General features: G+C 40.4%; 1 protein-coding gene across 2 annotated transcripts in view; it reads right to left on the reverse strand.

Annotated features, from left to right (window-relative positions):
* prkar2aa (protein kinase, cAMP-dependent, regulatory, type II, alpha A) overlaps positions 1-17,025 on the reverse strand; it is a 45,921-nt gene extending 28,896 nt beyond the window's left edge. Inside the window, exons 1-2 of one of the 2 annotated variants that reach the window (XM_080468944.1) lie at positions 16,445-17,025; positions 15,357-15,637 (exon numbers count right to left, since the gene is read on the reverse strand). In XM_080468944.1, coding sequence (XP_080325070.1) covers positions 15,357-15,600 — 244 coding nt within the window. In that variant the 5' untranslated portion in view covers positions 15,601-15,637; positions 16,445-17,025. The remainder of the gene's footprint in view (positions 1-15,356; positions 15,638-16,444) is intronic. The other variant, XM_080468945.1, reaches the window with a different exon arrangement.
* Positions 17,026-18,714: the final 1,689 nt, after the last annotated feature.

Below are 18,714 nucleotides of genomic sequence, written 5' to 3' on the forward strand. Positions count from 1 at the left end.
TTGTCCGGAGGTAATACCTCAGCATGGAATGCTGCCGTGACTGAGACATGCGGATGCAAATGATCCGTCAGATATTATATATTGGGTGTCAACATGGGGACGACATACATGCAAGTTCTACTACTCTATTCCTACTTTCGCAGCATTGTGAAATAGTGTAGAAAACTTGCTTGTGGTGAATTGTTAACACAGTTGTTGTAAAGAGAGCTGTGCAACGACAAGATGTCAACAACACGGGAAGAGAAATCTAGAAACATGTATGACTGATGCACACATACAGACACATGCTTGCTCATCATTGATGGATGAACAGTAGAAGCAATTACACTGCTTAAATAGCCAAGTCTCTAATAGATCACTTTATATGTAATTTAACTCACCCTTCCCTTTCCTATACAACATCTCCTTCCACACTCCTACATTTATTTCCTCAATGTTCTCATATTTTTCTAACAACTACCTAGCCCATATTTCTTTGTCTGCCTCGTCTCTTTTCTCTACAGCATTGTTTGTGTCCTTGTCTGCTCTACCTGTTGGGCATCTTTCTATTCTCCAGTTGAGTCCGTTTTATTCTCTCTATTGTTGCCAAGAAAAAGAATCATTGAGTTGCCAAGTGTCTTCTTCCTCTATATCCTCAACCTTCCTCTCGTCACTGATATTTGTATATGGTGCTCTGTTGGCATTGTATTATTCTTCCACATGCAAATCCTCCTTACACTATATTCCATTGTTTTGATCTCTCCATTTCTTGCATACAAATGAGCCTTTTTGTCTCCTCTCTCTCCCTCTCCTTGCCCCTTATGTGACTCATTCCCTTTCCCAGTATCTCATCCCCACTATCACGCTCTCCCAAAGACTTCAGCCCTTAAAAGGAAGAAGCCCTGTCCTGCTTATAGCTGCACTGGCGTTAACCCTTTCCCAGCACCAGAAGGTTTTATGATGTCACTTAACCCCTTAAATCCTGAATTGTCATGTTGCATTTCCTGTTTGTCCTACTGTCCGTGCAGATCCATGTCACGAGCAGATGGCAGTATCTGAACTGGTCACAACTTTGACTGTTCACTGACATATAAAGATAGGCCTTTGAAGGAATGGTGTTTTTACAGATTTTTATCAAAACACTATGTTCTAAGGTGCTGTTGGATACCTCTTGACCACCCCAAAATGAACATGATGCACTTTAACTCTAAAGCAGAGAAATAATATATTCAGCTTCTCCCTCGGCACACATGAACTCCCTTCCTTTTGTTTAATAAATACAGCTTGTTTTAGATTTTTAAGTGTACTTCTGTCATTACTCAACTTGTCAGCATGTCTGCTCTTACTAAGTGGCTACCTTGGCTTTTTACCACAACAGTTAACATTTGGGTTTTCTTGAGAAAGATAGCTGTACTTATCTATGCAGCTGAAAGGAGCTCTCGGAAAAATAGTTTCTTTTCGGTCGTGTTTGTGGTACTAACAACGGTTGTGCAAACAAATAAGTAACTTCCACAGAATATATTGTGTTGAAATTATGACCTGATGAAGCTCATTTGTATGGACCAACGTGAGGTAGCTTAACAACTTTTGACTCCGCTTAGAGAAAGTGCATGACAATGTACCGTCATTAACTTTGTCAGCTAAAATTATGTTCATAGCTGCGTTTACTGGATCATACACGTTACACAAGCCATAATCTGATTATGACGGTGGGATTCTAAGTTATAACAATCACAGGGTTGTAGATTGCAAAGTTGGCACATTGACAGTATAACTGCTACTGGCAATTCTATGCTTTGGAAAAAGTAGCAATTGCAACACATACATACATGTTCCCAATATGTTAAAACACGATGAGAAAGTGCTTATTTAAGATCTGTGGAAATCCCTTCATGGCCCTGGTTGAGTTAAAAGTATAATATTCCCATTCGGTTACACAGACAGATAGTGCAGTCAAAGTCTTCGAAGTGATAGTTCAAGAAAATATTTTTCTATTCCTGGACACTAAACTGCAATAGGTACGTACAACCCATGCCACGCATTAGCTTAAATAACGTGCTTTCAGTGTCAACTTAATCCACTCGCGGTTACTTAACCTGTTAATTCCTGACCTGACCGTCGTTCTACAGCAAACAAAAAGTCACTCCCAGACTAAACCTTGGCAAGGTCACCGTCATTGACTGCAGATCTTACTTCTGGTTTTTTTTGAACATCACAAACCTTATCTATTAACATTCCATCATTTCAGGTTTTTGGTCTGAATAAGAAGTATCAATCCTGATCTATAATGAAAGGCACATATTCAAAACTAACGGACTGTGCAGGAAAGCCAGCTGAGACTTGACTATGGGAGTTCCCAATTTGAATGATTTGTTTGTGGCTAGCTTTTCCCATGTCTTCTTCTCTCGGGGGGATAGTAAGAACTTTCTTCTCATTGAAATCATGTGTCCTTCCTTCGAAGAAATCCATCTGTGGAACAAGTAGGCAACTAGGAATCGCCACAAAACCAAACATCATAGTACAACATGAGTTCATGCCAGGGCTGTTGGATTTGATGCCCAGCAGTTTTGAAAATTTCAGGTTGTACATTCAAAACAGTCTTGAAACTATTAAAACGACGGTGGTTTTTACAAAGGACTTGATAATATCTTGGCGTTAACTTGCACATGTAAAATTATCAGATGTTCAAGGTTCTTTAATGTCTCACTAAGATAAGTACGTACTAATTTGACTTGAGTTTAGGGTAAATGACAACAGTTTAGCCCAGCCCACTGAAACAAGACTTCTACAACAGAAAAGTCAACAAAGAGTGCAAAAAACAACTAATCTAACAATTTTTTTACTGTTTTGTTAAAATACTGTAATAAAAAAATATATAATATATAAAATAAATTGACAATGCTGCATTGAATATGTTGTTGGAGGAAACCTGTGTTGCTGCTCTACAATATCTCCATCAGGCTGTACAATTAAAATCGGCACAACCACAAGATTGTTGTGCCGCGTTATGTCGTTTCCCCTGCACACAGCAGATGACAGAATTTTAATTTCTTATTTAACTTGACACAGGTTTATGAACCACGTTGCTCCAGGCTCTCTGCAACATTTACCCTCTGTGATCCTACAAATAATTTATAGTCCTTAGCTCCAGGCACTCGTTTCATTAAAACATATTGCTCCTACACCACACAGAGAACCCACAAGCAATGGGCCTGTAATTATTTAAGAGATGTGACCCCAGAGATAGCAGCATTGGATGTGTCAACCTTGCAGACGGCAAAGGCAAACATGGTTTAGGCCACAACATCCAAGTTAAGGACAGTTTATCACATGGCAAGCAGATTTTATATCGGGGAGGTGGGGTTTCACTGATTCATTTTCATTTCTCATGTAAAAAAGAAACTGAATGGCATCAACCCGTGAGTACAGCATATTATACGGCATAAACAAATGCCCTGAAGTGGTAAAACATCAAACTACAGAAAGAAACGGGCAGTCAGTTGGCAATGCCTTGTAAGAAAAAGAAACATGTTCTGATCAAACCACTGGGGTGTAACATAAACAAGGCCAATCTGGTCTCTCATTACATGCCCATTTAAAGCCACAAAAGAACTCCAAAGCTCTGCATTCTCCAGTTAATGTTTAGAGTTAGGTCGTTAAATTCAAGACAATCTGCCTTGGAGCTGGTGGGCACGACTTGCTATGCGGCTGAAACAGCCAGGAATGTTTGAGCAGGTACTTGAGTCGAGTCAAACTAAGTGTGCGTCATGCTAATTAGGTTTCTAGTGACACAGGCCACTACAGGAAGGAAGGCAGCTCATACAATATACAACTTCAAAAAAACAATCTAAACAGCCTGTGCAAACTACTGCAAACTCTTTTCCTTCGGTTTCTGCACCAAACAGCCAAAGAATATTATTTATTTCACAGTACATGTACAAAGTACAATATAGCTGCCTTTTAGATATAGCCTTTTAGAAGCTAAATACTTTAACATAACTATGATCCCAACTGCAATAGAAAAACAGCCGTTTAAAAGTATCATATCAAGGCAATGCAAATAAACTGATAAAGCTATGAACAATTAAAGAATGCCCATTTCATTTATCTTGACCACATTTCGGTGAGGACTCTGGCTGTCACTTCTAACAAGGCTGGGAGGACTTTCAAGGCCAGAGTTTTATATGGTGACCATGGCTGCCAGTTTAGAGGACACTATGTTAAAGACACAATCTTTGCAGTAAATATTTACAAACGGTTCAACACGATCAGTCTTTGTCTTTCGACAGGGGGCCATGGTTTCTATCAAGCCTGTAAGCAAACTATAAGGTGTTGTTCTTAAGGTGCTTTTGCTTTTACACCTGCTATTTGTTTTAGTTTTATTTTGGAGGGCGGGTGTCGACTCCAGTCAGTTTTGGAAGCAGTGTGGCAACGTTACTCACACTCCGGTGCCCATCGAAACAGCCACACAGTGATCGGCCTTAAGGTGGTCTCACCCCACAAAAGGTGCCTCACGTACTCCACAAGTTTGAGCTTAAGCAGCTCCCATCATCCAATGAGCTATGCATTGTGGCTTGTTTAAAGAGCATATTGCATATGAACAAACAAGATCAAGGAAAATGCAATGCCTCATTAATATTTGGTCAGAAAAACTGAACTATTAACAATTCCTAAGAAAAGTGTTGTATACACTAAAGTCAGTAAATGCTTCTTAGACAGGGGCTTCACACACTGTGATAGTGCAGCTCTTCGATCCACGTTTTCCTTTTCTGCACTACTGCTTCCTACTTGGCATCAAGTTTTGTTGTACTAAGTACATGAATGAACACTGGACATGGCCACATTAACATTGCCCGTCATGCTCAGTAGTCATAGAAACATTACACTCTGCCAGTTGGTGTGGCGTTTAGACCACAGTGGCAAAAGTATGTGTGAACGCAAATTGTATTAACTACAATGTACCAAATTTAGATTTGTTCAAAAAGTGCACCATGGTTTGGACCAACATGGGCGTCAAAGCCCAATTGGACAGAATAAAATATGTAGTTTAGGTTCAATATGACCTCATTAATGATCCAAACAATCACCAGGTCTACTGCGTCAAATCACTCGGCCTGCTTATGCAAAAGCAAAGAAGGAATTCATTTTCCTTACAGCGAACGTAGAGTTCACTCAACTATCCGGGTGAGGAGTCACAATAATGTCTGAGGCTGGGTGTGATGCAGCCTCCAGCCACATGCTGGTCTTTGTCTCTTCAGCTGTCTGCACCAACAGCCAATTGGAAGGAAACCAACGGTCATCATCCCATCCCCAAAAAAACCACACTAGCTTCCAGCTGCAAAAGTATTATGTTTACTCAGAAGGTCTGCAACCTATTATGAAACTTTGTATTTCACATTGGTCTAAGGTCAGACTAAGGAACGAATCAATCCCAAGCATGTATGTGTGTAACATATACAAAACATGTAACTGACTGAAGCAGCAGCTTCACAAATATAAACATGCACTATATTGACAAAATTATTTAACTGGCGATCCAAGTCATTGAATCTGGGTGTTCAAATCACTTCCATGACCAAAGGTGTATAAAAATCAAGCACCTAGACCTGCAGACTATTTTTAGAAACATTTGTTTCAGAATGGGTCGCTCCCAGGAGCTCAACAAATTCCAGTGTGGTACAGTGATCGAATGCCACCTGTGCAATCAATCCAGCCATGACATTTCCTCACTACTAAATAATCCACAATCAACTGTTAGTAGTACTTTAGCAAAATGGAAAAGATTGAGAACAACAGCAACTCAGCCACGAGGAGAAAAAAAAAAAAGAGAAAGAAATCAGAGTCCTGAACTAAACCCGATAGAGAACCTTTGGGATGAATTACAGCCAGGCTGTATATTAAAAGAATTGTCATGGTGTTCATTGATATGAAAATCACGTTGCTTTATCACCTCATTTAATCCATCACTTTGTACAGGGTCACACTCTGAAAAGCACACATCGGAGGAACACGATGAACCACAGTTGGCCACCAGCCGACCCACCTGGGACCTGTCTCTCACCTGTATCTTCCTATGTCTCTTCTACTTAAAGCTGATTTGGACATGTTTAACCGTCTTTGACACCCATTTCTAACACAACTCTGGTTAGAAAGTGCAGACTCCAGAAGCTTTGAAGGTTATTTGGATTTTTAGCTTAGTGGATTTAAAAATGATCTACCCACAGAGCAGATTATAGATCAGTGATTTTTTTTTTTTTTTTAAATCATCGTTGGACAACAATCAAGCTTTATGTGACAGTCAAATAATCTCTACTTAGCAATACTTGTTGACAAGGAATTTCAACTGTAAAGCTCTGAGAAAACCACCAAAGTTTTGCTTTGAAACTACTGTTACTGCTACAAAGTGTTTTCAAAATATCTCTGAATAATATTTAGAACCCGCCTGCTGGAAAGGCCACAAGGGCAGACATACTAAGAAGTTAAAGTCAAAATTGAACTGCATTTGGCTGGTATTTAACATTTTTTCAAAGCCCACAAGGTTGTTTCTCATCCAATTTCTTCGTTTCATTCATGTTTAACTTCTTGTTCTACCTTATCCCTCCCTTCGTAATTCTTTTTTTTCTTACCGTGCCAAAGACGGTTCGGATCAACCGCCCTAATAACCCCTTCTCTCTCTCTCTTAGCCATCTCGTCTAATGAGATTGGGCCTGTACATAGAGACCAGCGCATGCAGAGTGAAGGAGACGGAGGGATTGAGAGAATAAAGCGACAGGTTCAGGAGAAACGAGATGAGAGAGCGAAGGCTTATGTGTGACAAGAGACTGGCGGATAGAAAGAGGGATGGGATAGGATAGTAAATGAAATGGAATGGTAAAGACCTTAGTGTCTGAAGATTGACTTCAGAACACAACAACTAGGAAAATATAAAAATGTGACAGAGTATATGGCGGGGAGAGAAAGTGCTTTGTCATTCCGACCACAGTTATGACATATGAAACCAACTCAACAGGGTGAATGCATTTCTATGACCCATTTATTCCTTTGTTTGTGTTCTCCTGTCTGTACAAGTGTAGAAAGTGAAAAAAATAAAAATAAAAATGTCAGGGAGCTCACTAACCCTGAAACCTTTTGTCAATTGACTTATCTTACATTGCCAGTGTGGGAAACATAGACAAACATGAACTGCTGGCAGCATGTTTATCTACTCTTACAGTTACTGCATTGAGTAAGCAGTCATTGTTTCCACTAGGAAAAAGAAAAGAAATGCTGATAAATGCAAGTATAACACAGTCTGTAATTGTCAACCTGCTAGTAGATCAAATTAGTTACAAATGACTGACTAGGGTAACACAATTATACAAGGTATACAAAAAAAACACACTGCTACAAAGGTCTTGCTTTTTTTTTAACAAAGACAAATGTTTGAAAACTCTTCAACGACTGTCACATAGTTTGTAGAGTTTTATAATGCAAACTATAAAAGAAAAATCTCAAAACTGTCATACAACTGCCTGCAAAAGACAGATTTTGACCCACAATGTAAACCGGTTAGATTGCCAGATGAGTGCACAGGATCCTAGATTCAAATGTAACAAAGAAATGTGACCTTCACTGGAATACGTTGTAACATCAAATGTGTTGCTTCCTTTAAAGTGCAAGAGGAGAAAGTGTAAACAACTAAAGTATTTGCTTCTCAGGACAGGCGAGGGCTCTGAACTATACAGCCCTCTGAGACGAATGTGGAGTCACAAAACGGAGCACTTTAAGAACCGATTCCCACATCCTCTGCAGTTGTAACTTGCTCTCTCTTCTCATCTTCCTAGTCCACGCCTAACGTTTTCCTTCTCCTCTTTGCTCCTTCTGTTTAATAACTATCTACATTTACAGTCCGAAAGTATCAATTGTTGTGTTTTTTTTTTGTTGTAATTACTACACTGCTATGAATTTCATGTTGGTAATTGCTTGCTCTTCACTTTAAAAATCAGTTTAATTATATGTCTTAAACCTCATCTCTTTACACAAACACCCTCTGTTGTGACACAAACGCAACTGTTCATTTTTCCACCATTTTCCTCTTGCTCTAGAGACAGAGGAACACGGGTTGTTTTGGGTTCACGGCCTCTCAATTTTGTTCTTTAAACAACAATTTGGACAAGGCTGTGACGCTCACCAATTCAAACACATACATTTTAACTATTGGGATACTGTATAGTATTGAAAAGGTCATTTGAAATACAGCTTATTTTCTATATTCACTAGCACCATTTTTCTCATGTCTGACTCAACGGTTCAGACATTAAAAAAAAAAAAATAAATCAAGATCATTTATTGCATCCTTTTCAAAAATTTAAAAATGTGGCCGTTACCCTATTGACTGTGGTATCCAGTGAAATCTGAGGTGGAGATAAACACAAACATCCTCTTCAATGGGCTAGTTCAGGGGTCGGCAAACTTCAACACGCAAAGAGCCATTTGGATCCGTTTCCCACTGAACACAACACTCTGGGAGCCGCACCCCCCCCCCCATGATAACTGTTTATATATAAATATGACTACAAGATTCTCTGATGTCTCATGAAAATATTCATAAAATGTTATAACAGACAATTTAAGGTTATAATACTAATAAAATGCTTCCAAGGTGGCGCTAAAAAGAAAATCAACTGGAGGAGTGTGAAGGTTGTTGTGGACTGATAAAAACCCTATCTGAAGAGTTTCAGGATGACCTGAACCAATATGATGTGTTGGACATATTGCAGTAAACCCAGCAAGGCTCCCTGGGCAAGGGCCAAGGGGAGTCTGTTACTAGTAAAAATGGTCATAGATAAGCCACAGACGTTTTTGAGATTATCTTAAAAAAACAGCGTGGCATGGAGGATTACAGAAAGGGCAGCTTCTAAAAACTTTGATATAAATAAGGATCAGGTTAAGTATATATTCTAAATGACTCGGATCAGGTAAATAGGTTTACACAAGTGTGCCATTGAAACCTTTAAAAAAGGGACTCTTGATGCTTTGGCAAGATAAATGATCATGTGAACTACAAACAAGGGCAGCAGAGCATAATGTACAGCCGTTCTGTGACAGCCTTCCAGCCCACCACCGACCATTTCCTCATTTTTCTGCCGGGCTGCTAAAGATGGCTTAAGGACAGAGAATGAGGAAGGACCAGAGTTCAAATGATTCTATCAGTAAATACAAGCAAACCAGGTTGGACCACATCCTGCTCTGCCAGTGTCTGGCCTTTCCCATTTCCCAGGGAAGGGTTCATCCTCCTGCTATGTTCTTTTTGGGTTTTATTGATTTCCTTTCCTTTTTTTTTACATTTGTTTCTTTTCCTATGGTATCGGATTTCTCTGTACTTTGACATGTGAATCTATGTTAGCCACTATGACTTTCTCAAAGGATCATAATGTTAAACAAACTCTCTGCTGTTTTGGTGCCCTCTTGATAGCCATAAAATGTGTTAATGAATGCAGAGACACAGTAACACACATAGAGAAAGAAAGACAAAGACTACTGCAAGGACTCCCAATGACTCATTTCTAGACCGTTTAAAAGAACCGATTTGTGACTTGTTGCCAAAGAACTTAAAATACCCAGCCATCCCTGATAATGTTTTACAAGGTGACACTCATTTAGAAAAGAAAATATTGACAGAAAATAAAAATAAAAAGATGTCTGATGACAGACAGAAGCATGCTGATGGGAAGACAGGTAGCAAGACAAATACAGTGAGATAATGATGTGGAGGGACTGTGTAATGAGCCAAGGCCACTAAGTTTTGAAAGAAATTTCAGAAAGATAGGAATCAGAAGAGAGTGACGGCAGGAAATGTAGACAAACATGCATTCCAGCTTTCGAAAGGAATGATACCAAAACCAAATGTGAAATAACTGTGAAAAGCTGATAAACAAGAGAAGGGTGTTTCAAAAGTACTTTGGAAAAGAAAAAGGTGAGGCGACATCATTGATAGACAGCTAAAACATAATTAAAAAATTGGAAGTTTGCCAACGTGAGTGATAAGACTTTCTGATTCTGTGTCACAGGTGCCTTGCTAAATCCCTCCGTCATTCAAATATACACTCTGCAAGAAATTTGTTGGAAATCTCAAGATGGCAAAGTTGGTTTGATTCATGACATTTCATAGTTCAGGAGAAACTCAAGTGCAGAACTCCCGTGAGGCGATGGAAAAACATAACACATGTTCGCTTGCATGAACTACGCCCACTTCATATTTCTGACCGATCACAGCACCGTTGTCGGCTCTCTCCGAGTTCGTTGATACACAAACTTGCACATTACAGCCATCGGTGAGGAGAGGAACACAAGACTTGAATGACAAATCATGTTTTTGGTGAGAATGCTGTCTGATACAACCAGCAAGAACCATTCAGGGCTGTTGCGATGATAAAGATGTACCAGTACAGGAAAAACCGAGTCCAGCAGATAACTAACTCTGCTGCTACGTTGCCTGCGCCAAATTCACATGCATTTTACATATTTGCCAGTTTTTGTTGTGAGATAGATTCACAACTGATACATAGCAGTTTGTTCTCAGCCAATAAACGCTCCATGTAAATCAGCATTGGTCTGAAGCTGCAACAGCACTGAAATCCTGATTACATAATCACATTGCCATTTAACAAAATCACCGTAAATACTCAGTATTGATAGAAGCTTTGCGGTGTAATTACTTTGTTTTCATATACAGGGAAAGATCTGTTTTCTTAAAATGACATGCACTGTGCGAGACTACTTCAGACCCTCAGTTGAGCTGGTGCAGGTCACCATGTTGCAAAAGCTAGATTTACCTCTGGATCTAGGCATGTGTTTTCAGATTGACACATGCAGGAGGCTTTTTAAGAAAAGTTCTGTTTGCGCAGACGACTGCAGTGTTTTAGTCAGTACTCAGTGCAGTTTCTAGTGTGTTCACAATAAATACAGGTAAAAAAAAGAAGAATAAGGAAACACACAAGATGGACCGAGTAAAATCAGCCGTCTGAGGGCTTTACCACTTAGTGCTGTCAGTCTGCCAGTTCCACTGGCCTCAGTGCTAGGCTGTATTAGATTTTCCTGCAGGCTAAAGGCACACTGGGCACACACTGCCGCCGACTAATCAGGTCACCTGTTGCACAACGCTACACGAGCCACTCGCAAGCACCTAGAGATACACACACGTACACGCAGCAATTTAAACACGCACACGCTCTTACTAGCTTTTAACCTTACAACCGTGTACACACATGCAAAGGCACACATGGCACCCAAAGAGGATAATGAATACGGACCTTTCAGCTCCTCCTATTGCACTAATTATCAGCGCCTATAGCAACGCTGTGCAATGTTGATCACATGCAACTGGAGGTAAAATAAAAATGTACAACAATGGAGAAGAGGTGAAGAAGCAACACTGGAGATAGGTGGAGGTGAGCGATGTTAAATTATACCGTGTTGTGCATTAAAACAACATTAGGTCTGGTTTCAATAGGAAACCTCCATTTGTCTTCTCCCCACACAGACATGTTGTGGTCTGCAAAGATGGACATTTTCACACATTTGCCAGCACAGACGGTCCTTCCAAACAACATTATTGGCTACAATGGGAACCTTGTGTATTTGTCATTTATTAGGACCCTTGCAGTCATGTGGAGGAGCTCACTAGAGAAACAATCTGTAGCGTCAGTGGGCCATCACCAGTGCAGGATCCAGTTTAGATCCGATTATCGCCATTCATGCAAATCAACATGCTAAACACTTTTGACTCATAACAGTGTTCTTTTTTGAAAAATGTAAATCCACATACAGAGGCAGTGAAGTCTTGTAATGGGAGAGCAGCTGGTGATTTTAGGAGACATCTATTTTACAAAACAATGGGTTTTATGTCTTCCTTTTCTGGACTGCTTAATAACATCTATAGTCAAACATGAACACCTCCCGGTCTGGTCAAATTTGCACTGTGGAAAACGTGCAGACGCGATGAAAATGACACACTTGGAAGACACTGCAAAGCCCTGTAAGACCTCTGCTTTCAGAACAGCACTCCTTAAAATAATAACAGTGACATTTGATGGAGAAAAATACTCTCCAAGACATTAAGGGTTTGAAAAATGAGTCTTTCACAGTTTTCTCACTGGTTAGAATTCTCCATCATTCTGAGGAAATCTGGACACTTGGAAGTCAAGACAGGCTGAGGTTCACATCTATAATCTATCAAGGTGAGTTTGTCGTCTCTCACTCCACAGCTTTGTTATGTTCTGCCGAGTTGAAAAAGAAACCCTTTTTTGTCAGACTCTTTCCAGCCTAAATCACTTTTTCATTCAGTCCCTTTTACGTCCCTGCTGTCTTTCTTATGAAAACACGTTTAATTCATTTCTATTATCATCGCTGGAACTCATCTGGTCCTCCATCTATCTTTTAATAAAAAGCCCAACTCATTTTAGTCCCAGAGGCATCCATTCATCTCATCCCGTTTCCCTTGGTGGACATGCGCTGCCAACTGACAGTACACAGACCAGCAACAAAAACAAAACAAAAAAAATCCTTGTTAGGATCTTTTTTGCATGAATACCACATTATACTTTGTTCCCATATATTTGGACTTGGTAGACAGGTCTATTCAAACCACACAGCATGAAAAGTGCGTGGTTTGAACCAAGCAAGAAACTCAGTTTGAGTCATTTTTTATACTCCTTCACTGATCTCAAAATTCATTGTTTAATGCCTTGGTTGCGTGTCGATGTTTAAAGTGACAACGCATTGTTTTTGCATTTGTTTCAGAAAAGATTTGTGTTTACACAACAACGTTTTGAAAATTATGTCAGTTTAGGCGGAAATGGCCGAAACACTGAAAACAATGTAGTCTTCACGTTGGGCCACTAGTGGGTGCGAAGGAAGAACATACACAAATAAAGGGTTTTCAAAAAGTCGCACCTTGGGATCCATATTTTTTAAAAATGTGAGTTCAGTGGCTCTGAGCACCGTTGTCGCGTAAAAGGACACCCAAAACGCGAAGTAAGTTTTGTTTTCACTTGAAAATGTTGTCGTGTAATCCAGGCCTGAGACAGGCGCTTGCTTGAATACCTCTGCTGTGAAACAAGAACCATTTCCATTAGCAATTATCAACATTTGGTGATATTCTATCATGATACAAGATCAGACACCTATCTGGTGTTTAATGTCTCAACTAAATGCCAAACAATTAATAATGAATCATGAAAATCAATGATTTTGCCATTACTAAACTCCTATTCCAATTATTCATCGACTCCTCCTTAAAAACTGCTCTGCCTAAACAACGAAAGGGTTACCTAAAAATCTTTGGCCCAACATCACCACATATGATGGAGGCACAACAGTTTGTACTGAAAACAATCGCTCCTTTTGTTAAGAGGCTTAGACATGTTGGGTGATCCCACAGTGGACTTAGGCTGGAAAAGGAAGAGAAACAAAGCTTGTGGCATAGAGTTTCATGGTTTTAAGAGTATGTCGTCCATGGGAACGCAATGCCAGTTACAGTTTACGTATAGGGAGTATATTCACATCACATCAATTAATCTAGATATCTGTAGATTTCTAAAACATTTCAAGTTTAAATTAACAGAACTGGCTGTCAATTACAGAGACTTGTTCAATCCTGTGTTGGGGTGGACTTTTCCTGCTTATTGAAGGTCAGCACAAAAGCAACCAAATGTCACCAAAGTTCAAAAGGTGGGAAAGTGACTTTTGACTGAAATGTACAACAGAGTGTACCAGCCAGGCATAGAGAAAAGGCTTGGTCCAGACACTGCAGTAAACATGGGAATGTTTTATAACTGGTCAAATTTTGTTACATTAAATAGTTTGCCTTCTTCTGTATTACAGAAACCTGAAAACAACTGAAATGTAACCACATCTCTCACAGAACCAAAAACCAACTGGGAGTGCCAATTTATCAGAAATCAAATCAGACCACAAAACTTATAACTGAGACATAGTTCACTTTCAGGTGTATGGAAAATGTGCAACATTTTTGTTTGTTCGTCTCAGGAAATAACAAATAATGTTACTTTTTATGAGTGTTATTTTAGTTCTTTGTGCACAATGCCAAACTGTTTGAGCATGTGCTCCTGCACTAGTGGCACGATAGCACTCTTTATACCTATAGGCTACAATAGTGGTCTGACAAGAAGAGCACATGATCTCTTTCATTATACAGGCCTGTGTTGTTCCCATCAGAAATGAACGTCCCCTGGGGGTAGTGTACACAAGGCTGGCTGGTTAATCTAATGTCATGGAAGTCATGTGTGTGTGACCTACAACATCCAAGCAAAATCTTCTCCCTGGAGCAACACACTTTCAACTATGTGCTTTATTAGCACCTCACATGTGACGTGGGAAACGGTCAACAACTGATTGATTATCAGAATGCACAATGAAGAACGGCTACATGTTGAAACCGAGATTGGATTCAAACTGGTGTGAAAGTAAGTCGAGCACAGCTGTCTGCTTTCACAATCACACATGCATGCTCAGAGGCACAAGCAGAGACAACATGAGCATGCATACACACACGCTGCTCTCTCGGCTGAGGTCAAAGCTGTATGACAGCAGCTGAACTCTCTGCGTGAGCGCATAGGAAGAGAAACTGTAATCCTGCTTCCACCACCAGCCAGCTTTTAGCAAATTTACAAGGCGGGCCAGCAAAACGTTCAACACAGGGGACAGCTGCATAAGATATGGTTAGCTTGTAGATAAAACAGGGCTCAACTAAAAAGTATGTTTAAAGTGAGAAACACTATTCAGGCTTTCAATGAACACTTACGCACAAATATTTCTATGCAGCAATGATACTGAGCCACAGCTGTGCATTTGCTAGAGGTGGACTTTATTTATTTATTTTACTGGAAGAATAGCAAGACACATTTCTAATAAGATATGGTTACATTTGTAAATACACCTACAGAGAAGATCATCTCACTAAGAAAACACAAAGTGCTCAATTCACAAGCCCTCTGGCTTTATAGCACACTGATGCGATGTATGCCAAACTGCTCTCGGCTCCACAGAGGACCAACATTTTTGATTAAACTAGTCAAATAGCTCATAGAAATGAAAAAGCTCTAGATCAGATAAATGGCAGTTAAAGGCTACCTTGTCAACTTGTCAGCACGGTGAGATTCTCTGAGTTCAAGTGCACACATAAAAACATGGAAAGTGTCACTACACACTCTGGGAAGCTGTCAAAAAAAAAAAAAAGGCTTGGGAGATTCTGATATATCACTGAAAAGGCTTCAGGTCTCACCTTCATCTTCCTCACGAACAAGACACTTTCATTCAATCACACAAACACCTTCAGCACAACAGGTAGTGAGCGTAACAACAAAATATCAACTTACGTTCAAAATCGGAGTCATCATCTTCGTCATCTTCGCCGTTGGACTCCGTTTGCATCGGCTCTCCATCAAACACCACTCCTTTCCCCATCTTGCCTGTGCTGGCCCCATCCTGACTTCTGGTGTCTCGCAAGCGGGTGAAGTATTGTACCGCAAAATCAACCAGGTCTGATGGCCTTCGTCGCAGCACCTCCACAGTGTATCCCTGCAGCAGTTCTGTCAACCCCACCGGTATCTCAATACTCATGGCTGTGTGCGGATTGGAGGCAGTGTTTGGTTTCTATCTGAACACAAAAAGAGAAAAAAAGAAGTCAAGATTTGTTTTGGTACAGTTATTCATGCACAGGGTCGTAGTGTTGTTGAGACTTGGCCCATTGTTGATATGAACAGACTTTTAGTATTATGTGAGTACACTATGTGCCTGTGTATGGCCTCTGACTGTCAAATAATGGCAACTATTTACTGCAGCTGAGCCATACTGGAATAGCATAGGTAGCAGAGGAACCATTTCTGAAATTGGCCAGGTAAAACATTTTCAGATCGTTACCATTTCTGCGCTAGTGTGTAAGTCTGTACTCGAAGTGTTGCTCCTACATTGTCACTCAGTGGCAACTTTATCTCGGGTTGAGCAGAGGAACACAGAGTACTCACAGCTGCACCGAGCAGATATGAGCCTCACATTTGCAAACATAATCAGTGATATTGGCTGGCTTCCGTAACACTGCTGCCTTGTACCAGAAACTGAGCTGTCAACTTGGGTGGGTGGCCGGCTGCAACTAGCAACTAGCACGGCGGCTAATGGGCTAACACTTGTGACCACTCGATCCGGAGTGACCGCGACCAAATGTATCTAATCAATTCAACATTAATTAACAACATATAGATGTTGCAAGGGGCAGTCGGGCTGAGACTGGAGCGTACTCTCAAATGTAACCCCATCAGGTGTTAGCTGCTATGCTAGCAAGTGAACCACCTTCAAGGAAGCCTGGTTGTAATCGTTAGCTCGAAGTATGGCGCACCGGTTGGAGGTGCTGAGCCAGAGATTGTAATAAAAGGTGGCCGGTTAAAGACACTAACCATCGGTCACTTACGTGAGAATCTGTCTCCCCGGCTATACTAGCCAGTCCCCTCCTCGGCTGCGTCTCTCTGGTCCTCCTCTTCTTTTTATCCAGTCTCCGTCTTCAGCCAGTGTAGCAACCGAATCCCTCCACGGAAGACACTTATCGAGCGAACGGAAAGCCAACTGTTTCACGTCGGCGTCGCCTTTAACCTAAAGCGAACCTTTTCGGAGACGTTTTTTTTTTTTTTCCCTTGCCGGCCAGCTGCACGGGGGATGCTGGCGAATAAGTTGAGAGGGAGGGAAATACTGGAGTTCACTGCAGCAGTCCTCCAACGTCCACGCACGGAGGCTGAGGGTGGGACTTGGAGTGTCGCTGGCTGGCTCGCTGACAGGCTAACTCGCTAACTAGCACACCCCGAGGTAACAACCGAGGGGTGGGGAGAGAAAAAGAAACCCTTTGATGAAATGTTATTCTAGCGACAGAAAGGCTAACAACAGCGTGAGAAGCCTGTGGAATTAAAGTGAAACACGGTTCCTCCTCCCTCCCGGCGAGGTAATCCACAGCTCCACTCCGGAGAGACGCACCAATGGACTGCTGCCTTCGCAAAGCGTGAGGGGGCGGGGCTTACCGTTGACAAATTGAGTAATGCCGAGACAGACGGGTTTTGGAACAAATAGAAAAAAAGCATTAAAACATCACAGCCAATTGGATAATAAATGCAGGAAAAGAGGCGGGACTGAAGGCAGAGCCGTGTGATAGGCTGGGAAAAGGACCACACCCACATAAGTGGCCTTGACAGATTCTTAGATCTTTAGAAATAATTCAATCATAAAGAATCAGCCATGAAGCGTCAATCTGCAGCATTTGTGAGAAGAAAATAATAATAATAATAATAATAATAATAATAATAATAATAATAATAATAATAATAATAATTATATGTTAACTTCCAGAGAAATTGAGTTACAACTCTCCCCATCTACACAACACATCCCGCAGTACAATCACAAAAAAGTTAAAAGATATGATGAAGTGACATCAAATGAATGAATGAATGGTTAATTTGTAGTCATAGTGAAATACATAGAAAACACAAATAGTGTTCACTTAAATTACCCCCCCCCAAAAAAGGGGGGGGGGGGGGGGTAATTTAAGCTGCTTGATAAAGTTTATGGTATAATAACCCAGAACATGTGCAGTGCAACAGATGGATTTTAAATGAAATTAAGGAACCGTGTTGTTTCTATCGGGAAAAAAAAAACAATTATAAAGATTAACACTTCCATCTTGGATGTACTTTCATTAAGTGCGATTTGACTACATTGAACATAGATAGCATTATTCAATTAGACATCCTTATATGCCAACAAAATTGTAATACCGTACCTTTAAAAGTGTAATACTTCTCTGGTACTAATTATAGAACATTGAAAATATCTTCACTGTCTTGCCCTCATTGCTGTCCCATTTCCATTAACCTTCATCATCTTCTCCTTACCCACAAAATTTCACTTCTAGATTTTGTCTGTCATACTATCATTCTCTGGATTTATATCTCATGTGACCTCATGAATATAACTATCCCATTTTCTTTCCTTTTGTGCTATTTGCTCCTGGTGTTTCCCGTTTCCCACCGACAACTGCATCCATTAACTTCTGTTTACTTTTCTTGATTCCAGGTCTTCAGTTTGTTTTTTCCCCCCCTAACTGAAATGAGCCTGTCAAAGTGCAGCGGGGTCACTGCATTTAGGACCGTTGGAACTATTATCAGAGGTTTGCTATGCACAGCCACAGTCCGTGCAGCATCTCCTCTACCATTTCCATTTCTCAGCTGTCACTGAGGTAAGTAAAGCCGTTGCCATGGCCACAATGAGCCCGGATTTAATTCCTTGATCCGGATTCTGATTGGCTCAGGTCTTTGTTTCCAGCTGACAGAAAGAAACCCTTCTCATGCTCCCTCTGCTGGGAAAAAAAAACTTAAAGTTAATTACAAAAAAAGCAATTCTGAATGTTATAATCAATTTATTGTTTAAAATTTTACATAAAGGTTGCAACCAATTTAGGACAAAGCTCATTTTACATAACAGTGGGCCTTCTAACTAAACATAAACCACATATTGACAGTGATGTATCTCGGTCTAAAAGGCTATGATATAGTATGAGTATACAGATGAAATCAATTAGCTTTGGAACTTTATTGTTATCTCCTGTCAAAACAGTCATCACTTTATACCACCTCATTACAAGTCTCATGTCCGCCAGTCCTCATGGGGAGGTGCATTTTCCTGTTGAGGGATTTC

This window comes from Lipophrys pholis (genome assembly GCF_963383615.2).
Source record: "Lipophrys pholis genome assembly, chromosome: 8".
Classification (NCBI taxonomy): Eukaryota; Metazoa; Chordata; class Actinopteri; order Blenniiformes; family Blenniidae; genus Lipophrys; species Lipophrys pholis.